The 23,593-nt window shown below is 38.8% G+C and overlaps 2 protein-coding genes across 3 annotated transcripts; both read left to right on the top strand.

Moving 5' to 3' along the window:
* Nucleotides 1–7,029: 7,029 nt before the first annotated feature.
* zranb2 (zinc finger, RAN-binding domain containing 2) lies at nt 7,030–11,419 on the top strand. Of its 2 annotated transcripts, XM_034147725.1 has the most exons (10): nt 7,030–7,167; nt 7,854–7,906; nt 8,006–8,114; nt 8,327–8,409; nt 8,497–8,573; nt 8,684–8,839; nt 8,940–9,136; nt 9,620–9,679; nt 10,102–10,251; nt 10,477–11,419. In XM_034147725.1, exons 1-10 carry the CDS (start codon nt 7,112–7,114, stop codon nt 10,532–10,534), a joined length of 999 nt encoding a protein of 332 aa, XP_034003616.1. In that variant the 5' UTR covers nt 7,030–7,111; the 3' UTR covers nt 10,535–11,419. The 2 variants fall into 2 exon arrangements, with proteins under 2 accessions (XP_034003616.1, XP_034003615.1); XM_034147724.1 differs by having other exon boundaries at nt 10,102–11,419.
* Nucleotides 11,420–12,510: 1,091 nt separating this feature from the next.
* ptger3 (prostaglandin E receptor 3 (subtype EP3)) lies at nt 12,511–18,709 on the top strand. The gene is made up of 2 exons (XM_034147723.1): nt 12,511–13,466; nt 14,217–18,709. The coding sequence occupies exons 1-2, from the start codon at nt 12,615–12,617 to the stop codon at nt 14,559–14,561; spliced, it is 1,197 nt and encodes a 398-aa protein (XP_034003614.1). The 5' UTR covers nt 12,511–12,614; the 3' UTR covers nt 14,562–18,709.
* The last annotated feature ends 4,884 nt before the right edge of the window (nt 18,710–23,593 follow it).

A 23,593-nucleotide genomic window follows, 5' to 3' on the forward strand; every position in this document is an offset into this window, starting at 1 on the left:
TTGACATTAAGAAGAAACTGTCCTTTTTAAAAAAGGAATGAGAATAATTAGTGAGAAATCTTTTATAGCAGATCAGATATGACACTAAATGAATTACAATTAAACTGCCTTGTGAATTTCATCTGTCTTTGACGTATCACAAACACATTTCTATTGACAGTCCACGCAAGACTGTGCAGGGAAAAGGTAGGTGTGTATTGGGTCTTTTGTCCACTGTGAAACCAAAAGGTTCTTTTTCTTAAAAAGGTAATTTAAATACATTTAAAAAACTCCCCTATTTTAGCCAAACTAGACATTTTATTTAACCTTACCTATGTGTTTTGTCGCCTAAATTCAACTAAGCACATGTGTTTCCTTTCTGTTTTGTTTTGTTGCAATTAACGCGAACAACATGTTTAAAACTGTGACAGTAAACTGGGACAAAATATGTTTCCCCAATAAAGCAATTGAGAATGTTATTGAGTTGTATGGAAAGATATTTTTAAGGAACAAAGGAAAAAGTTGGGGAAACATCTCAATCTGAGGTTTGATTCTACTTTAAAATGTTCTTAGTCTTGGACTCAGGCATTCTTTTAGCATGGACTTTTCAATCCGGCACCAGATTATTCATGAATAAGAGACTACATTATTCAGTGACTGGTGCTTTATTCACCAGCCTGCATGGTGGAAGAATACTCCAGCAGGGAGGATGCATGCCACCCCTTCAACAGCAATTGCCGCTCTCAGTGAGCCCTCTATGGGAGCACGCTGCTGAGAGGTGGGTTGTGATGGGCCCAATTTAATGCTCCATTATGCAAATTGATCTTCTCAATTGACCATCACTCTGGTAATAGGCTGGGCTGACTGGGTATGAGGGGTGAATGGGGGGGGGGGGAGCCTTTTAAAATCTTTAGAAAAACATCAGACCAAAGTCCCAGGTGCTAAATATAATCGAGGTGCGTAAAAACAAGAAGAAATGCTTCACAACGTCCACCAATGACGTGTGACGGAGATGAGTGACTGAAAGCTAATGGTCGTCTCGGTGACCTCTCTAATGACCATATTTAAAAGTCACCTGTAATGTCATTCCTCTGAGAAACATAGGAATACAATGCGGCATTTGCATGATGAGTTTTAGCTTGATGACATTTTTATACTGGTAATTTGTGATGTGGTGTTTTTTCCTTCGATTTTTCCCTGCCAAGCTGACTCCCTTGTTCCTAATTCAATAAATCCAAATAGATTAGAGGAGGAAAGCAACATGTTTGTTTTCATTTCCATCTAACTTGGGAGTTAATATTCCAGAAATTATGCATTGTGGGGGACACAAATTGAGTTAGATATTCTTTTCTCACCAGGAAGATTTCCAGCGAGCTAATCCCCTGGCGACCCTGTGAAGAATCACACGACACACTTGAGTTTCCCTCAGAATGGACAGGGCGCAGGAAAGTCAGAGTATAGGCGAATTCATTTTGTCAGTGCCTAATTGCATTTATTGGCCATGCCTGGCACCTCCTAATCCTGGATTATGATGATGCATTAACAGCTGGGACTGGCTGTTTACAAGGCATTTATTAGCCGGTGTCAACATAACGAGACAAATTCCACCTATCACATTAATCACTGCCAAGACTGTGTCTCTGCCAAAGCAGAGCCAGATGACGCATAGGCCGAAGCTGCCCTGAAGCTGCTTCCCATTTTTCCACATTAGCCATTGTTATATTGCAATCAGATTACCTCCTCAGTAACTGTCAGCCCGGCAGTGAGGTGGTGACGAGCAACTCAAAGTGAATAAAGAGCAATGAATTGAGGGGGGTTAAAGATAACGGGAGAAGAATTGTGGGATCAAATGCACGGTTGAGTGTGTCAAACCACAAAAACAATTTCCCCCACATAATGCTTCTAATTGAAGCCAGGTCACTTAATTACAGCGTGACTATTGTTTACTGTGAACCCATCTCCTCTTCTTTTTTTCTCCGTCCAGCTGTCACTTTCTCATTTTCATTTTCTCTCCTTTGCCACAGTAATATATGACTTCCTAACCCAGAACACTGTTTGTTGAGAGTAAAAAACCATCAAATAAAAAATGGTGAAGATAATTCGATAATTTATATTTGATTAAACGCTAATTCAGTATGAAGCATCCTCACTTTTCTATAACTATCAAATTAATATATGCAGCTTTGTTTGAACAACAATATACATCTTAATTACCCTCAAATTAACCTTAATAAAAGAGTAAAAATAGTAGTAAGTAGTAGTAGTAGTAATAGGAACTAGTATTCTGTTACACTTTATTCTGCCTGTAATTTATTTCTTTTTGCAGTGGTCTCCAAAGTGATGTGCAAGAATTAAACAGGACTATGCAAGACAGACCTGACAAAACCATTAGAGAAATTACATTGGAGAAAGTCCCGCTGGCCTTGCCTTAATGGAAGCAAGGGGTATAGATATTACATTTTGTACAGAGACATGGGAATCATCAAGTGAGATCGTCCCTCGTCCTGTAAACACTTTATCTGTGGAGATCTCTGATTCCATTTGATGAACAATGTCTGGTTGCAGGGTTTGTGCCAACATCACTCCTCCAATTCTCCGGCCTGTCAGGATGGGTTGTACTTGACACATTGATATTGTCAGTGAAGAATGCTCGATCACCTGGAAGCTGAAAGCATGGTTGTCTCGGCCTCAAAACATGTTTTTGTGTGGAAAAGAACATGATTTTGAAAAAGTTTTTCATGGAGATTCTTTACCAACTTTGGTATTATCTATAGTGATTAAGACATTGAATAATAGGTTTAAACTATCAGCACCAGATGAATACTCTACCACTTTTTCAATGCACTTACACAACCTAAACTGATGATCCAGTAGTAGTATTCGCTCCATTTTGCATTATAGTACTGCTAAACAAAAGGTTTATAACCCATACATTTAACACATCATATCACGCTTTGTAGATTGCTTTCACAAGAAGTGGTGGGACTGGATTGTAAAATGTGTGCTCACTGGCTCCCAAAATGAATGTGCTTTGGTGATAAGGACTGGATGAGAGGACGGGAGATACAGCACAATGCAGCAGCGCATCTCCCAGCTCAAGCTGTTTCACTGTGCAGTAGTCTGCGTTATATAATTCTGATGGGCTTCGTGGCACCTTACACTTCACCTCCCACGGCTAAAGTGTGAACACAGAGCCAGCCTTCGGGCTTTGAACTGTCCTTGGACAAATGTGCAGAAACAAATAAAGCATGCCTCAAAAGGGCATAGTAAATTACACTGAGTTAACAAACAGCCCCACAGTTGACTTGTGTTTGGCACATGGGGAATACACGTCACCCCTGATTAATGCTGAATCATGATATTGAAATAAGAGCGGAGGGTGGAGTGTGCCAGCGCTCACCAGCCTCCAACTTTTCACCCTCACAGTAACCTTTTTCTCGGGAACCGCTCCCTGCCATCTGTCAGTATTGGAAAGCCCTTGTGGCTTTCAGCAGGTTTTTCCAAACCTACATACATGGCTGCCTTTCCCTGTCAGAAACTCTGCTGTGCATAAACCTTCAGGCGTAACCAGCCGCTGGGAAGGAAAACAGTGTCAGCCCAGCCAAAGCCTCATTGACACCATGAAAAATCTCTCTTAGTAATGTTATTGACCCAGGACATAATCAGCTGGTGGGCAGTACATTGGCCAGAAAAGGACACAGTAAAGTTTAGAAAGCATTACCACCAGTGAAGCCACTTTAATATAATTGGATGTTGTTTAGCTAAGTGCTATTTAATTGCCTGACTCCTCGCTGAATCTTTCATGCAACTCTGTGCCGCAAACAAACATACCAAAGCATTGGCATTGTCTCCTTATTAGTTATTCATTGCTTAATTAACTTCATATCTCTGCTCACTCTTTTTGCAGCACTGAAAACTAGCAGGAAGTAGTTTTTCAGCTGAACCTTGTGAGTCGAGATGGCTCCTGCGCTATCAGTTAGAATAAAAAAGGCTTCCTTTATGAAAAGAAGTTTCGATTAATTAAAGAAAACACAGAACCGAACAGATTGGATGCCTCATCTTGAACAAATAACAATATGCGGGTGTGGAGGCTCTTGTTTTCATGCAATATTACACTTCTGGCCTCTGTGTGTGAATTATATTGATGACGGTCCAAGAGTCATTTCCTTTAGGAGAAAGAGGATGACTCATAAAAATGTGCCTCCATCGTATCTGATACCTTATTTTTGCTGGCCCCTCGTCCTAATAAAACCTTGTGTGGGGCTCATAAATCAAGTGCACGTCTCCCTAACAGATACATGATGATGAAAACGATGTATGATTAAAAAGTCTTGTTCAGTTCATCTCCAGTGTACTCAATTGAAGGAACCCAATCTTGTCCAAGACATAAACGACATTCATCAACAATCATTTCACCCCTGTCAAACGTGGGCAAAAGGAACAGAGGGCGAATAATAGAAAGCAATATACTGAAGCTAAAGCACCGAAAAGGCTTCTTGCGTGGCCCCAGGTTCACGGACCAGCTGTGACTGTGACCTCAAAGAGTCTTTGACTTTGACCGGCAGCAGATTGTGTGGACAAGGTCACTTACAGAGAAGCTTAAGCCCTGCTGTGTAACTAAATCGTATCTGATGTTAAGTATATCACATGAGAAATATCTGCAACTTGGGGCCTTTCATTCCTTGTTATGAATAGCAGTAACATCTCAACAGCATAGTGTGTTACTTACTGCCTGCATTTTAACAACCTATTAAGAGCAATGATTATGAAACATTGTGTTCTATTGGATTGACCCTGTTCTGGCCAGGTCAAATCGGATCAGAAATCCGAAGCCAGTTTGATGCAAATTACATTTTCCCCATAGACTGTATGGAGTTTTAACATACACGGAATTTCCTTTGGTGTATGGACAAGGATCTAATAATATAAATATGTATAAGATGTATTTAAATGTTTTTTTTAAAAAGCTTTGAGGGATATGCAAAAATGTAATAGAGACAAAGGTGCACAGCATAAAGAATAAAACGAATATGCAGTGTACAGAGATACTAGTCTGAAAAAAGATGCATACAATCCTATCTACAAATGTGAAGACTTTAGTGTAACATGTAGTGTCTATGGGGATATTAGTCTGTGTCAGTGGGGGTCCTCGGCCTTGGTGATGAAGCCAGCTGCAGATGGGGAGAAACTGTTTTGTGGTGTGAGGTTTTGGTCCTGATGGAGTGCAGCCTCCTGCCAGAGAGGAGTGATTTGAAAAGATTTCAGTGTGCAGGGTGGGAGGGGTCAGCCACAAGCTTTCCTGCCTGCCTCAGGGTCCTTTAGGGTTGGAAGATTGTAGCCAATCACCTTCTCCACAGAGCAAATGTAGTCAGCTCTAATGCAAATATAAAAATCTAAAGATGTGATATTTTGTGACTTAAGTAAAGAGGGTTATAAATCTGAAATTGTAAGGGATTTAATTTATACAATGCATATTGTATTCCAGGGTACGGGACTATATAGCACTAATGATATGTATGTGAATTTTAAAACCATGAATTATAGTCCTCTGCCATATCTAACAGAGAAGAGCAGACATATATGTCTTATTGTGCATAAAATGAAACTTCTTATCTATCTACTCACTTTATGTCAGCCGAGACCAGAAAACGCTGAGAGGCATTCCTTTGTGTTCTCAGTTGTAAGGCTTTCTGTGAGAGATCAGTGATTTTTGAACTTTTTTGAACTCCTACCAATATCTATGCTACTGACAGACACCTCAAACAAGTGGATACTTCATCAACACGTAACTAAGTCACTAAGTCACTAAGTCAAGTGTCTTTTATGTCAAGTGCCTTAAATATCTTATCTAAAAGGATGTCACAACGCATATCATCTTACTTTCACCTGCCACATTGTATCAAAGATCTTTTGAAGCACCTGTAAGAGGTGAGAATCTCTTATATATAGATATGTATATATTTATATACTAGACATTGCAATTAAACTGTTGTGATCTTTGAAATGTTTATTTTATTCAAAAGACTACTGTGGTATATATGTATTATTAGATACATTGGACACATGTAGTTCAGAGTATATGGAAGCACACACTAGTTCTCTTGAAGTTAAACTCCATAAGTTTAAGGAGCCTTGATTTAGATTTCTTTTTTTTAAACAGGAGGTACAGTGTGTGCTGATAAACCTTGGCATTAACTGCCATCTAGTGGCTTGAACTGATTTTGCAAGAAATCATGGTTTGGGAAGGATAAGGGTTTCAAAGTCAATAATATATATTATTTAAAACGGATCTTTAATCAGGTGTGAGCTTAATAACTCGCAATCGGACATCCACCGGCTAAGTATCTTCCATCTCTTTGTATTCAAAGGTGTAGTTTCAACATTGTAAATTCTCAAAGTATAAACACTGGCTTAGTTTTAAGCTACAATACTAACCCTCTATGAGGCTTTATTTCCTCTTTTAAAGGCAACTGTGATGAAAAGGGTTTATCAAAAACAAATGTGATAGGCTACCTAAAAGGGTGTAAAGTGTGTATAATAGTGTATAACCATCTTTGGGTTCCTAAGAACTTGCAGATATATTTATTGTGATACACATAGTTACCTGAATTAAAACGTATTATTATCTTCTGATTGAACATCAACAGAACTCTTGCAAATTATATAATCCGATCCTAACACATTTGCAGATTTTGTCCCATAAACTGTATAAAAAGCGTTGCATTCACGTGTTTTCTGTAATATTGAGCACTAATGTCACAAATAAAAGACCATAGCTTTGTGACGAATTTGTAGGTTTATGTGTTGAGTTGATTTAGAAAACGGAATGCAAATGACAGTAGTGTGATCTTTTTCTTGTGATTATGCAAAAACTATTGAATACATGTATTCTTCTTACATCTCGTAAGAATCTCTACATTATACCCCAAAACCTACTTACCACAATGCCGGGCTGTTTTCCCCGTGGACAGAATTCACCACCAATTTAAGTGTATCGAAATTACGAGCAGAGAAATGTGAGTTTAAAGTGCTACCGGAAACCCCCTGAAGGCATCGTTGGAGGGAGCAGGAGGCGCGAGGCTAACAGTGAGCACACCCTGCCAGCGAGCCACTCAGTGTTAACACCACAAACATGTCGGGGAAGAGTTTTCGAGTTAGCGACGGGGACTGGATTTGTCCAGATAAAAAGTAAGTGCTTCCCACATTAATAAAAAATTCTCATTTTACCTACATTATGATGGAAAATAGCACCATATGTGTGTCAAATATGCTGGTCGTGCAAGTTAGCGTAGGCCTTTAGCATTGCATTGCATGCTAAAAGGCTAGCTTGTTGACTAGCTGAGTTGTTCACTTGTAACTTATTTCAACCGCTTTACATTCATCATCTACACAATAACAAGTAACACAATGTGTTCATTCGAGGGTGAGGACGTGTTTTGGATGTGCCAGTGTGTCTTTATATAAGTTGTCAGTGTGCGCAGACTTATTGTATAGCAAGCTAGCTATCGTTAGCCTCATTGAGTTAGGTGAGAGTCCACACTTACTACTGAGGGTAGTGTTTACAATGTTGAAGAAGCCAAGTTGTCGTTAGTGTGGAGTCTATCTTAGGTAACTTGTGTAGTCAGCAGTATCAGTTTGCACATGAGCTGCATTAGAAACGTCTTGAGTGACAGACAAGCCAGCTGCAGTTGTGCAGGCCTTTCACACAGGCTTTCCCAAACAAGACTACAAGCTAATGATGTTACACATGAGAGATAAATAAACATACACCACTACTTTTGCGTGAAGCCTACTCAGTTTACGCCTGTATTGTGAAGTAACAAGGCCAATGTTTTATCTGTGGCTACTATGTATTCATCTTTATCCTTTTGCAGGTGTGGAAATGTAAATTTTGCTCGAAGGACAAGTTGCAACAGATGTGGCAGCGGTGAGTCCTTCTTTATGCATATTGTTAAATCTAGATTCAGGCTTCATACATTCTGTCAAAAGGCTGCTGTACTGACACAACATTGTTATGCTTCCTCAGAGAAAACCACAGAGGCCAAAATGATGAAAGCTGGAGGGACAGAGATTGGAAAAACTCTGGCTGAGAAGAGTAGAGGCCTCTTCAGTGCAAACGATTGGCAATGCAAAACGTAAGGTGTATTGTAAATTATAAGGAACTACCAAAATGTTTGATTAACCACTCAATTGAGCAAATTAACTAAATAGTTTACTGTATACACACACATGATTATGAATACACAATAACCTTTTGTTTCCAAATTAGCTGAAACATTTACTTCCCTATTTCTATTTTTAAATGTGTTCTTACAGATTCTTATTTTACTCTTCTACTCTCGTACAGATGCGGAAATGTCAATTGGGCAAGGAGGTCAGAGTGCAACATGTGTAACACCCCAAAATATGCCAAGCTCGAGGAGAGAACAGGTATGTCAACAAATGTGTATTTTGGCAAGTCTTGGTGTGTTTGAAAACTAGTTTCTAAAGCCTATTTTCCCCCTTTTCGCTATTCAGGTTACGGTGGAGGTTTCAATGAAAGAGAAAACGTGGAATACATTGAAAGAGAGGATTCTGACGGTGAATATGATGAAGTGAGTTGTAACTTGTAATGTTTTCTGGTCCATCATTTCGGTTGACTTACTGCCATGTACACATATGGCATCTGTAATCTTCATTTCTAAACTGCTTTCTTATGTCACAGTTTGGTAGGAAAAAGAAAAAGTTTCGTGGAAAAGATGAAAAGAGCGAACCTGAGAAGAAGGTAGTAGTACCAATTAAAGTTCAAGCTCCCGACGACGAGGAAGATGAAGAGGAAGAGGATGAAGAAGAGGGTGACCTTTCCAAATACAAATTAGATGTAAGATTGGTTGCTGGATCCTTTAAATTCAAAAGAAAACATTTTGTTCAAATTAAAATACTATACAATGATTGTGTTATAACCAACACGTCTTCTCAAGGATGATGAAGACGATGACGAAGATGGAGACCTTTCAAAGTACGACCTGGACGCTAGTGAGGATGAGGACAAGGACAAGGACAAAGACAAAGACAAGGACAAGGACAAGCCAGCTCAGAAAAAGGGCAGCCGTTCGGGTTCGTCCCGCTCCGGCTCCTCCTCGCGCTCCTCCAGCTCCAGTTCACGGTCGAGGTCCAGGTAAAAGGGTACAGGTCAAGGGTAACTCCGGGCAAAATGTCAGTATCAGCTCAATCTTCCTTCTGAATTACTGATCCACATTAATACATGTCTTGTTCTGCCGATTTGTTGTTTTCTCAACCCCTCCCCTACTGTGGTGTTAGAACCTTGATGTGCAGAAGTTTCTAGATGTCGTTTTATGTTTTGAAACGCCTGACTTTTATTAGAACAAATGCATTGTTGATATTCTAGTCTTGAAATGCACCTTGAATATCTGTTTGAAGTTTTTACCTGTTTTCGTTGTCTTTCTATTTACTTGGTTATTTCACCAAACCCACAAAAGCATCTTTTGTTAGTCTAAACATGTACTCATCAGTTAAGCTGTACTGTAAGGAATAGTCTAACTGAAATACTGTCCAACTGTTTGTACAATCCTGTGTGGACCGTCCAGGTATTTGTCTTGTTCAGAAAATATTGGAAAGGTTTTGTTTTTTTGTCTTTCAGGTCCCGCTCTAGAAGCTCATCAAGTTCCAGGTCTGGATCTCGCTCCAGGTCCCACTCCAGGTGAATGAGGTGACATGCACTCTCTCCCTTGGAGAGTGTATGTACAGGGCAAAGCTCCAGAACAATCCTACTCCCCAGCTAACATTTGAACAAAGACTGAATTCACAATCTGCCTTGACGCTTTCAAATAATTTGATGTAGGGTTTTTTCAAGTTTAATTTAGGACTGGGAGTATAAATGGTACACAGTTTAACTATCTGAACTGAGATTTAATTTTACCAAAGCTAAAACGTCTAGAGCTTGGGTTTTAATCTCACACTCTCAATAACAGTGCTTTAATTATATTGACTTGATGCTAAACATTTTCTTCAGCATCTTGGGATAACCTATATTTAAGTGCTCTTAAACTTGATAAAAACCGACGCTGATGGGACTGTGTCTTGACCTTACTGACCCTAGTGCTTGGTTTATTCCTCCAAAAGATCCAGTTCCAAGTCTGGAAAGGGCTCCTCTCCCCGGAAGAGGTCCCGCTCCCCCTCCTCCTCACCTGAGAGGGGACAGAAGCGCAGTCGCTCCAGGTCCTCATCTGGAGAGAGAAAACGGAGGCGCTCTAGATCACGTTCGTCCGAAAGGTTTGGGTTTCTGTGGAATACCACAATGGCACTGATTCTTATTAGCCATCTGTCGCCTCGCTTATGGGAGTTCAGATTTATAGAAATATCCTCACATTTTGCCTTGTTATATTGTTTTTACATACATTTGTTAACCATGTTGTTGTTTCAAGAATGCATAGGTGAATGTTAACATCTGAGCCTGCTGACCTTGTCTTTCTTCCCGTGGTGTTTGTGTGATTTCAGGTGCCGTGGGCAGTCCTCTGGATCCTCCCATTCTGGCTCCAGCTCAAAAAAGAAATAACTTTAACGCCTTAAAAACAAGAAAAGGAACCTTAGTAGAAAAGTGCATGTTGTGTTGGAAGCAAAACAACCACATAATTTCAGTATGATGTCCATTTTCATAAAAAAAGTCTTATTTTCTTCAAAAACAGAGTGGCAACATGACTCCCTCTGCTGTTGCACATCATCCCTTTTTTAAAAACCACCTACACCCCAAACTGTGACAAGTGTCTGTAACTGCAGGTGTCCAATAAACATAAGTGTTTAGTCCCATATGAAAATCAGATGAACTGTAAAAAGGCAGTAGGCCACTTAAAAACGCATATCTTTGTAGCAGTAAATTTTATTCCACGCCTCTGTGGGGAAATTAAAGTGATCATTTTTGATTATATTTTTTCCGTGGCCCTCGAAATATCTGATATTGTGGTACTTTTTTTTTAAATACTTTCATTTTTTTTAAATAAAATATGAAGTACTTAAGCACCAACTTGTTATAACAGATATAGCAATTAATATTGGTATTTTTGTTTTTATTTTCTTAAAAATATTTTTTTGCTTTCTGTCAAGGTAAGTATTTTACTTTTTGATATTGCGTGTTTTAACTAAATGGCTGTAAATTCCACATTCTTTGGTTTAGGTGTTTAGTGTTGTATTTCTCTTTTTTTTTCTTTACACAATTGTCACACGTTACAATTTAAAGTTATACCTTCTCATTTGTCACCTGGGAAACTAAAACATTCAAGAAATTATTAATTAACAATGATTAATATTCGTACTTAAGATTAGTACTTCCAGAATAACAAACACCATACAGTATATCCTGATTCATGGTAGAAAGTGACAATACAGTCTTTAATGGTGAAACAACTCAAATGTACACGTGTAAATAAAATCCTGTCGACTGTTACTTTGTTGTTGCGTTTGATTTAGCCTAGATTAGGGCGGGGAGTCCAGAAAGATCTATAATATGAGTTTATGTTTGCAGATGTGTATACATAATCACAGTTTCACTACCAGCAAAGTTTTGTATCTATGGAGGCTTTTGATAGCTAATGATGTTTTGTTATTGCACACAAATGGCAAAAATCAATCATGAGGTTCAAACAAGTTCACAATACAGATCTAATTTTAAAAATAGGGGAGGAATAAAGACAACGGTGTTTAAAAAATGTCTAACAGCTCATATTAAAAACTAGCTCTTTTTTTATTATAAAGTAAACCATTAAATGAATAAATACTCCTGACTAGTTGAATTTTGAATGGGCTTTAGACTTGTGTTGTCGTTCTCATTGTGGTCAGCAGGTGGCACTCTGCTGTTATCGTCCTGAGTTTAAAAGAGGGATGGGTACATTCGTAACGGGTGCTTAACGTAGTGGTAAATGATTTCGAGTATCGGTGTCTGATACATGTCCCGGGCTGCATTCAAACTGAGTTAAAGTTGGTTAACAAGTGTTCGTAGGTTGGAAATATTAGAAGCTGCTGACAGTGGAACTGTGAAAGCAACAACGTGCTGTTAGTGTATCATCTGAGTAGGCTAGTAGTGAAATGTGTCATGCTATAATCTAAATTCACATCAAGTACATACACTATTTGTAGTATGAGAAACCATTAATGGCCTACCTTCTTATCCCTTAAAGCAAATGTCCCCATGATCATCAACCAGATGTAGCCTAATGATTTAATACATGTCTTTTTAGTGCCATTTCTCTCGAAGAGGCGCAGAGCAGGTTTATTGTTACCTAATTTATCCGACAAGTCTTCCCATATGCTCACCACCAAGATGTGATAATCTCCAGCATCATGACTTTAGTTTGTCGAGCAGCGATAGGGTTGCACCTAAAGTGCCTATAGCCTATTTATAAATGGAACGTATAAGGATATCACCTTCACAGACATCACACAAGGTTTTCATAAAAGTGCTGTACAGTTTAGAAAGTGTATTTTAAACTATGTGCCTCTGTTTGATTTTCTGGGTAGTCCCGCCTCCAGCGTGTAAAAAGGAGCCGACGCGCTTTTACGCACTTCATTCAGCTGGAGCGCAAGAGGATGCCGGACACATACCTGTGTTATCTGCTGCGTACAGGCTTACCCTTTCCGAAACTATGCACAAGGACGGCTGTGATTCTGTAGGGGGGTTGAAAAACTTGATTGGAGAGATGCTGGACTTCAACGTCTCCAGGTCATTGCGCGAAAGCAATGCCACCAAAAACTCCAGTTGTGGATCTGTATCAGTTGGTTTCCCTATAGCCATGATGATCACTGGCATGGTGGGCAACACATTAGCTCTTATTCTGGTGTATGTATCTTACAAAAAGAAGGAAAATAAAAGGAAAAAGTCTTTCTTGCTTTGCATTGGATCACTGGCGTTAACTGACTTGTTTGGACAGCTTTTGACAAGTCCAATAGTGATATCAGTTTACAGAGCGGACCTGAAGTGGGAGCGCATCGACTCATCGGGCAAATTATGCGGTTTTTTCGGTGTGTGCATGACAACTTTTGGCCTGTGCTCTCTCTTCTTGGCCAGCGCCATGGCAATTGAAAGGGCTCTGGCGATAACAAATCCACACTGGTACTCCAATCACATGAAGACAAGTGTGACAAAGCAGACTTTGGCTGTCATCTGGTGTCTTGTGTTGCTCTTTGCGCTGCTGCCCATTGCAGGGGTCGGGGAATATACCCGCCAGTGGCCGGGCACCTGGTGCTTTATCAGCACAGGGGACAGGGAAGTCCCGGGCAATATGTTTTTCGCCATCACTTTTGCTGTACTTGGGATTTTCTCTCTGCTTGTTACACTTTCCTGCAATGTAGTGACAATCCGTGGCTTAATTATCCGGTGTAAAACAAAGTCTGGCACTTCTCAGTCTTCAAAGCAGTGGGAACGGCTCACCACGGAGACCGTCGTTCAGCTGTTAGGGATTATGTGCGTCCTTCTTATATGCTGGTCTCCTCTGCTGGTATGTTTTTATAGGCGACTCAGCCTTTAACTTTCTTACAGAATGCATTCACTAGTTCCTATGGCCAAATGAAATTGCGGATATAAGAAAGATTTAACATACAGTATATTTTCTAAAGATGCTTGTTTCTTTTCATACAGTAAAAGCTTTTATAGTAAATTGCCCAGTGTCTTAATTCACAGATCAATTTATTTTATTGTCACTTGCAGATCTTTATATGTGGAAATGTTTCGACAGAAAGCAAGAGCAAACGCTGCACATCCTTATATTTTCTCCTTACAAATCTATTCACTATCTCACAATATTTTACTCTTATCTCGCACACACACAAACCACACTTGCCACTCACATAAATGCTGTCATGTATGATCCTTTTAAATGCTGCTGACATTTTCCATTAAGGGGCAATCCACTTATCTGAGTCCTGGTTGGGGGTCTGCTCAGTCTGCTATGAGGTCATGCATTATCAGGCACATGTTTAATAGTCCCAAAGATATGATTAGAAGCAACAGTGATGGCAGAGCGAGCACCTAGAGCGTGAACATCATGCTTTCCTAGTTTGATTCAGTATAGCTGCTCACGGCTGTGGTGAGATTTGTGATATTTAATATATAAGAAGTATTATTTCAGTAATCAAGTGTGCATAACCATTTGAAAGGCTTTCTCAATGTTACATTTTGAGTGAAGAAGATAGTTTGTCCTTATTATTCTCTAGTGGTACAAACAACATGTGCCTGCCTCCCCTTTCAGGTGCTGATGCTGAGAATGATCTCCCACCAGGTATCTTCCCACGAGTGCAACTCAACAGCAGTGACCTCCAGTCGTAACTCTAGCCGGGACGTCCAGTTAGACTGTAACTTTTTCCTCACAGCAATCCGCTTGGCCTCCCTCAACCAGATCCTTGACCCATGGGTCTATTTGCTCCTCAGAGAGATCTTCCTACGCAAGTTCTGCTTAGTGGCTAATGCAGTGTCCAACTGCTCCATAGAGGAACCGAAGGAGACCCAGACGGCATTGGACGCCCTCAATAAGCAGAACCATCAAGACGGCAACAACCTTGATAAACCACAAGGTAGCAAGGATGTCAACATTTGACAGGAATTACTATCATGGCTTTAAGTTCAGACAGATTGGATGGAAGAGAATATGGAAACACTATTTTCATGGATGTGTCCTAACATCATGTTAACAAAGGGTCTCTCCATGTTCTGGACAGAAGGATATTGTACAGTGGTCTCAGTTGCAGTCTTAATAAGAACAAGCCAAGTCTGCTCGGGGTGCTTTGTTTTGTTTAAAACACATTCCATCCGAAGTCACCAAACCAGCATGTGGATGCATGACCTTGTCACGTGTTACATTAGGCTGCAGCGCGGCAAGTTTTCTGTTTTGATAACAGCATCTGCCAGGCTCAAGACCTGAATATGGGGGACTCTAAATGGACTTATATGGAAGTAATCCATCTTGTGCTCTTGCAAATTGCTTTAGCCAAATTGAAGCCATAAACCAGCTAAAGGACTAATGGATTTTCCGTATGTCTAAAAATTAAGATAGAAACTGTACATTTGCATATATTAAGATGTAAATAGGACTGTCATATCTTACATTAAATGTAGCCATAGAGGTTGTTCTGAAAAAAACTGGAGCCGATCGTTGATTGTCAGATTATTTATTAGTGTCTGGTGTTATAGTGACTTCTGCGCTGAATCATGCTACCTGCTGGGTATCAGTTGTTGTAAATTGTATAGTATAATGTATGTTGTTTTCCTCGGGCTAGCAGCCAAAAAAAACTACATGTGAAGCTTTTAGTTTTATGCCACGTTCCCCCTTGAATACGAATGCACTGGTATGTTTTTTGTGCAATTATATGTATTTTTCTCAGCAATGTTCTTTTCCGAATAGCTTCATTCCACTCTTTTGAACCAATTGTATGTGGCAAATAACTGTAAATGTGTGTTGTTCAGCATTATGGATGGCAGGGTGGCATTATTATAATGTGGTTATGGCTGTCAATGTCTCACTGAGAAATCCTTGTTCTGTAAGTTCATAATGGAACAAAAGGACAATATGTTCATATAAGTAGAGACAAAGGTGCTGTTTGGATAAAAGTCTGATAAACAGGAAGATAATGAAATAACGGAAGCTGTGTCCAAATAATACACAGCATAAAACATCTTAAGCATTAAAAGCTATTTTGGCACTCTTGAAACATATGCTTTAATTACTCAGATTCAAGAATTCATGCTTATAATTATGTGGTGGTGATTGCTTTGAACATGTTGAATTTGTTGTTCTACATTTAAAATGTTCTTAACAGCCAAACTGTGTCCACCTTAATGCTACCTCTCAATATAAGTAAATCCTCATTTTCCTTAAACGTGTACAGTGGAAATCACCTGAGGTCTGAGATCTAATCTTTGTTCTTAGTGCCAATATACCAAGTATGAGTGCTGTTGGCAGGAAATGGCAATCATTTCCGTTACAGTCATGAAAATGTGATCTTTTTGGGCTACGTCGTCATGTATAGCACTGTAAATATATTCATAGAGGTCCAGCATCTTAGGCAAAGACATCTCAAGGATGGACACATTTTTAAATGTCATGGTAACCTCCAGGTTATGGGGGACACTTTGTCACACTTACACATCAGCCAACAAGATTAGATATGTGTGGATTCTGCTTTGCCAGGTCTTGCCTTTGCCTCTTGAAAGGGCGAGTTCATACAAGCTCAGTGATAATGACACTATAGGAAACTATTTTCTGTGAAATCCATGTCAAGAAATAGCATTTTCTATTTACAGATATATAATTCATCTTAGATGATTGTGAATCTGATCAACTTGAAATATAAATGTTGTTTGTTGTGGGGAAACAAAAATATAGAGGACATCAAAGCATTTGTTCATGGGGTATATTGCACAATATTTGTCAATATTCACGATTGTTCTGAAGCTCATTGCTAGCTATGAATGTGCAAAAAACCCTAATATGTTCCTCAACAAGTATTCAGTTTCATTAAGTGCTATTACACTAACTTGATTGTTCATTCTAATGAATGCTTCAATAATTGAGGTTGTGGATCTGCATGATGAGTATTTATTCCATGCATGTGTTCATCTGGTGCAGTTCAATAATCACTTTACCAGAAACATCTGGGATTTAAGTCAGGCATTTAAAACAATGATTACATTTGTTCGCAGGTTGCAGTGGGACATGGGTTTACGATTGACTCAATTAGCTTCCATGTGAATCTGCGTCATGTAATTATCTCGGTTCTCCGTCCAGGAAACATTGAAGCTTCCTGGTCTTAGGTAAATAAAGAACAAGTACACAAAGTACTATCCCCTTAAGACTAACTGGCCTTGCATTTGATTGTTGATTTTCCATGGCATTGCATCCCGCCAAACCCTGCAGTGGAAAGGAAAATGGCAGAATGAATTGTCATTACTTCTAAATTGAAAACATCACACCACTCTGGACACAGTGAAGGAACAAGGAGTGCATTCTGTGTGTCTGCAGTGCAGGAGAGATACACTGGGATATGATCATGCAAACTCCAGTTTATGGATCCACACTGGTTTATCTTCGATGACTCAAGATATCCTTGTAAAGAGGTGTCAGGATTTAATTTTCTCTCTGCTACAAACACACATCTGCATTTAATTCTCAAGCTTCAATTGTGCTGAGTGTGAAGTTTTGATAGCGTGCTTGGATGATGATCATTTGCAGCAGGAATTTTGTCCTTTCGGAACGTAATTACGCAATTAGAGTTCTGCACTAGCATCGAATAGAGCTTTCAATTACATAATTCACTCATGTAACCAATGTATGAAAGTGCTTTTCTGATTCTCTCAAGTGCTCAGGAGTCACTAGATGTCTTGAGATTTCAAGACAAGAACGATTGTTCATCATCACTTGATATTTTTAAATTAAGCTCAATTCTCATGTGGTTTATAATTTTGTTTTAAGTATTACGCACCAAAGGGAACAAGGCTTTCTCTAACTTCCTTAAAAATCCTGCAGCACGATGCAGGATACTTTACGACCCTTTGAAAAACATCTGCGAGAATATTATTTTGACTGTCTCTGTAACATAACACTAATATTGCCCTCTATCGACCTGAAGTGTGGTAGAAAAACTAAAAAGCATCTAATTCTTGTAATTTGATACGGTCACTTGTGGAGTAAACAACTGATACAGACATGATGGCGCTTTGTTGTAATTTCGTGCTGACCTGGCAGGTTTAACAAGGAAAGAATCTCTAAAGTTTTTCTAAACAGCATGTGAAAGTACAATGGAAACAGGTTTGGCCCAGCAGCCACGGCTCCACTAATGAATGTAAATACATACCGGATGTCTATCAATGTTCATTTTCTTATCTGTTGTTCCCTTTACGCCTCTGTGTTTGAATGTTCAACAATAGTTATTTACACTGAAGTGTCTCCAAACTCTGAGACTAAATTCTCAGATGAGGGCTATCTACACACTTTCACATGGCTACCATTTCTTTGTCAATGTTCTTTATCCTTTCACACTGTATTCAGATGAGCAATGCTGTACATTTTGCAACCTTTTGTATTATTTTCCCTCAAGCATAAAGCGTATGAACCATGTTGATGAGCTGAAAAAAAACTGAGAACACTATCTACTGATTAAAGTGTCTTTTTGGTGTTTTATGTGTTTGACCACTTGAATTGAATCAGTTCAATATGCACTTTTTATTCATTTTGCAGCGGTGTTCTTGGCTATGTGGTGGTGCGATGATGTAATTCCATTAAAGGATATGAACTTGTGTTTTCAATATGTGTTGGGATTTGTGGCTGCTGAAGTATGTTTTCTTATTAAATATTCACACTCTCCAAAGTCGAGGGTACAGTGTTTTAGTAGTGTTCCTCTTCAAATAACTCTGGTTAGGCTGAGCCAAACTAAATATTTAAAAAAAAACTGAGGAATTAGATCGCTCTGGTGCATGCTCTCAGACTCATATCATTTTACCATGAATCTATGCTGGTTGGCTTTGTTGGCTTTAATTTGTATTTCTCGTACGTGTAACTTTCTTTGCTGAAATTGCTAACCGTATGACAATGATGATTTAACTGCGAGTGATGCTTTTCAGTGGAGAATGTTTTGAACACTGTGAATCATGCTAAAAACCTGCTGGCCATTTTAAAGCATGTGGAATCTTCTATTGTTTGTTGACCTTGTGCAATGTGTTTCCCATGGGCCAATAAATTGAACAATGGGGTATGAAGTACTGTTAAGATCATTAATCCTTGCATACATACATTAAGCTAGAGTTGTGATGCATGAGATTATGGTTTCTGGCTGTTTCTGTTTAATAGTGCAACTCATATAAGTATATCGATCGTATAATTCCTTCATATATTATGCAGTATGTTGTTGAAGAGAGAGACATACCAAACGGGGCATCAGCAAGTACTCTCAGAAGGATTGCATCGTCCTTGTGCTTAAAACAAATAATCATTTATACTTTTATGAGGAACCACCACATTCTTTTCGCATTTATTTAATGTTTTCATGATTACAAAATAATTATTTTGGTTCAGAAAGAGTCCAAAAAATTGTGTGGTGAGCTTCTCAAAAGTCTTCACAAACTTCCTCAGAGTTTTAAAGTGAAAACTCGAATGCCAGTTAAATGGTAACATCGTAAAGTGTTTGACCATGTTGGTGTAGCAAGCTTATTTTTACTGTTAAAAGTACTTATTCAGATAAAAAATAAGCTATATTTTGTTTTCTTTCTTTAGACTTGATTCCCAGGATATTATTAAAGCTGTGCAGTAACTTTAAATATATTCAGATAACCTTAAAAAAGGTTATACAAAGCTCCGAGTGCTCAATGTGTAATCTTATCAGTTGCAAACATTCCGGACTGTGGTGAACCTGAAGTGTTCATTGAATATACCCTTCATAAATAAAAGGTAAAAGGCTTTTCCATCGCGGTATACATTATATCTGTGAATAATTTTTTAGGCCTTAATTCAATTGATCTTGAATTGTGTAAATCACCTGGCTGAGTGTCTTGGCTCCGCACCATGTAGTCATTTTATTGCTGAGTAAGGGCACTGTCTGCAACTGATAAATTCTAGTTGGCGCATTAAAGGCTTTATCCTCCTACTATAGTTATCGCCAACAGACTGAGGATGTATGAAAGCACAGAGAGAAGCACTTTAGTAGCAGACATATTGTGCTATATTGGTATATTAATATGAATTATAGACAAAAAGAAATAAGAGAAAAAAAACAATTGTTACACTTAAAAGCACAACATGCATTTTAATTACAGATAGATAGATGAGCATGCTGGTGAGGTGCACCATTCTTGTTATTGGTGATGCAGAAGTGTCTGTCATAATAATTCATCTATTACGCCTAAGTGTTTTAAAAGAAGGTTATTCTATATTCAGAGGCATTACAACTAGTCGGTGAGGTTGCACTGTTTCAATTATTTATAAAGTGTTACGTCTCTCAGCAGCAAAGCACTCACTCAACGAGTCATTAATTTAAAGGTAATACATCACAAAACTTTTCTGTTTTTGCACAAGGGACTTAAATGATGTCTTTAGAGATATTGGTCTTCTTCTATAGACCATTATGCTAAGAGAGATAAATGAGTGTTTGCTCTAAATGACATAATAGCTCCTTAAGGGCCTCTCATGGAGGAGCGGAGGCATGGTTTTAACTGAATTAATCAGGTTGGTGATGTATGCTTCTACTTAACTTTGCGCATGCTTTTAATGTATACTTAGATGTATGGACAAGGTCTTTGTTCACAGACTGTTCTGAGGAAACAGGGTGAGATGATGCTGCTGAGCTCTGTGTGAGGACGCAGGTCAGGTCAACAACCATGAAGAGTCAAAGGGTTGTGTGCTGGCTGGAGAGAAGATCAAGCAGCATCCTTGCCTCCAAACACAATTACTGTGCTGCTGGGGGAAAAGGTTGGGCTGTCTGTCCTCAGGCGATTATCCATTATGGCATAATGGTTGGTATGTGATGTGGGTGCATGCTCCCAATGAGTGGCAATGAGGATGAATTTGAAGGAAATGTAAATCGTGTTTACTCAGTCATCAGAGAACAGAGATGTGATATCCTGTGGAAACAAACACATCATGCACAAATGTCCAAATAGTGTCAACAGGTGCTGTAAATCATTTTAGCAAATTGAAATCGCCTCAACACTGTCATGATTTGATATATAGCCTGTCTCATTAATATTCACAATTTCATTGATTTTAAGTTAACCTTTCACCTGATTTATGTGTGTTATTAACATGGGAAGAGTTGTTGTCAGTCTTTGCGAGACCCCTATCAGTTTCTATCCCCCCAGTCTGTGGCTTTCTGCTGTTCAAACACAAACTAATGAAGCCATAAATCCATCCCACCCCTGCTTGGCACTTCCAGTCCAGCAAAAACATCTATGGTCAACAGTTCTCTCATCATTGCAGTCAGGCTTGAATCATTAAAAATATGTGGCATGTTGTTGAGCCCCTGTTCATATAGCAGAGGAGATACTGTTATACTACCATATACCATGAATATGCTATATAAATGTGACTGATGCAGAGAATACATTTAGCACCAGAAAGCTTATATTTCTTTGATAAATTGGCAAACCAATAGTATATTTTATGCCGTTTTATACTGTATGTGTTTACATGGATGAAATAAAACCCAGTCTTCTGAATATAGACAACACAAAATGTAATCTGAGTATATTTATAATGTAAAGGAAAATGTGTTGTTGTTAGGGGAGGTTATTTTGAATGGAAGAACACTCAAATTAAAATAAGATGTTTTGATCTGAAGGATAAATAAAGGGATCAGTGTTTAGGACAACAATAATTGGTAACCTGGGGGAGGCGTGTGGCACAGTGGAAAGAGCCTTGGTGTTGGGACCAGGGGGTCACAGGTTCAAACCCCACTGCAGTCAGCATGTCGTTGTGTCCCTGGGCAAGACACTTCACCCCAAATTGCTCCTGTGGGGATTGCCCTCAGTATTGAGTATGTAAGTCGCTTTGGATAAAAGCGTCTAACAAGTAACATGTGATGTAACCAGGGATACACTTCCTCTGTGGACTGAATCAGGGTGTGTGTGTGTGTGTGTGTTTGTGTGTGTGTGTTCATAAGAGTGCACCCTGCAAGGTTATGCATAAAAGGCCCTGTTTGTCTTTTTTTATTAACATGTCTATAAAGCTTTTTATGACCTTGTGTCATTTAACATCATAATAACAGCGACACCAAGCAAACCTGGAATGAAGACACGACACAAAGGGAATTTAGTTCACTATCTCAACGTTATTTGTCAGCGTGGTAACTGATAGAATTAGTAGAGAGTAAACATCCTCGCTCTGCAGCGCTCAGCAAAAAGACAGCATCAAATCCACAGCGCGGATTTGTTGCTATGGTAACATTGTTGTTTGATGATGTGGGTAACTGCTCCTGGTGAAATCAAATTGTCAATGATTAAATACAATCTGACATTTCTGTGGCCAATCTAATAAACAAACAAAAATCTCTCAACTAATATGAGATTTTGAACTATGTAATTTGATCTGGAAGCCTTCAGGATGGCTGCAATATGTTTTAAACTAGGTTTTCTAAACTTGTGTTATATTTTAATTAGTCTTCTGCAAACAGGCTTTGCTGCAGACAACTGAGCGACAGTATAATTAAGCAGTATGAGATTCGGCAGATTAGAAAGAGGAGTTTAAAAAAAATACATTTAACCTCTATAAAAACTTTGTTGCAATGTTGGAGGAGCTTGGGACTTAATATTTTCATTGCTATTTCTACACTGTAGCTACTGTGCATTTGACAATAAAGCCTTTGAATCGTGAACCTTGAATCTCTTTTAATCAAACAAAGGTGGGGAAGATAAAAAAAACAATTAATACAAATATTGAAAAGAAAATAGGAATATTGAGTATTAGACAAACACAAATTTGGACGTAATGAGGGTATTATGAAAAGGGATCACCAAAATACCTATACTTCCATCTAAAGGGGGTTATAAAACATCTTATGGCAAACCATACAATTGTTGGTTGAGTAAGGTTCACAAAAAAATATACATTGTGGTGGTCACCTTATGGATCAATACAAATATTCATACTCTTCCTCTGAGAGTCATACATTTGCGTCAATCTCTCTGGTAGAAGATGACATATATCATAAGTGGAAAAGAAAAATGTATATACATGAGAGCTGTACATAAGAACTGTACATAACTGTGATGCACCATCTTCTGTGGCCGACAACATACTGTATATTAATGAATAAGCATTCAATATTCTTTCACCTCCCTTGATTGATGCATGGACTTAACATTGTTTGTGGTCAATAGCCCTCCTGAACTACATTTGCATGTTCATGATGAAGCAATTTGTAACTGAATTACAAAACAAATGTGTTCAAGAATGCTACCTGTAAAAGCTGTTGTAAGCCCAGTGAACACACTGCTGCTGTATGTTTACCTGGGGGAAATCTTTTTTCAATTCAGTAATAAAACACATGGAAACCTCATTACACATTGTGATACTAGCTCCCTGTTGACCATTATATACAAATGCAGTCAAATAAAGCAACATAATAGACTAATCATGACTGAATTGTAATACTACTATATTCTCCAGGGCACCACTAGATTAAAGACAGTAATACAATTGTAAAATAAATACGATTCAGTGCTAAATTGCAACTCCAACAGGGTGAGATTATTTTTGCTCTCTTGGGCCCGCCAGCTCTGCTCCAGCAAACGAAAAACACTAACATTTCCTCTTATTTTAATCTGCTAGATGTTGATATTGGGTACTCAAAAGGCAGAATATTTGTGGGTTTTCCATGTGACTGGCTGCAGTGAAACGATATGCTTTGCATCCTTTACTCTGCATGGCAGTGCCTGAGCACTATCGGGTCGAATCCAGCCAAATCCATCTTTATAATAGCACTCTGCCCTGCTTCCACCTAGTCTGCTACTCCGCTCCCATACTGCACATATTAGAGGTTCAGTTAACGGTTGTGCTCACCACAGAACAGAAACAAAAAAGGAAATTATTCAAAATCAATAATGTATTGGTTCTTTTCTTTTTAAACAGGTTTCTGACACATTGGA

The sequence above is a fragment of the Trematomus bernacchii genome, unplaced genomic scaffold (assembly GCF_902827165.1).
Source record: "Trematomus bernacchii unplaced genomic scaffold, fTreBer1.1, whole genome shotgun sequence".
In the NCBI taxonomy this organism is placed as follows: domain Eukaryota; kingdom Metazoa; phylum Chordata; class Actinopteri; order Perciformes; family Nototheniidae; genus Trematomus; species Trematomus bernacchii.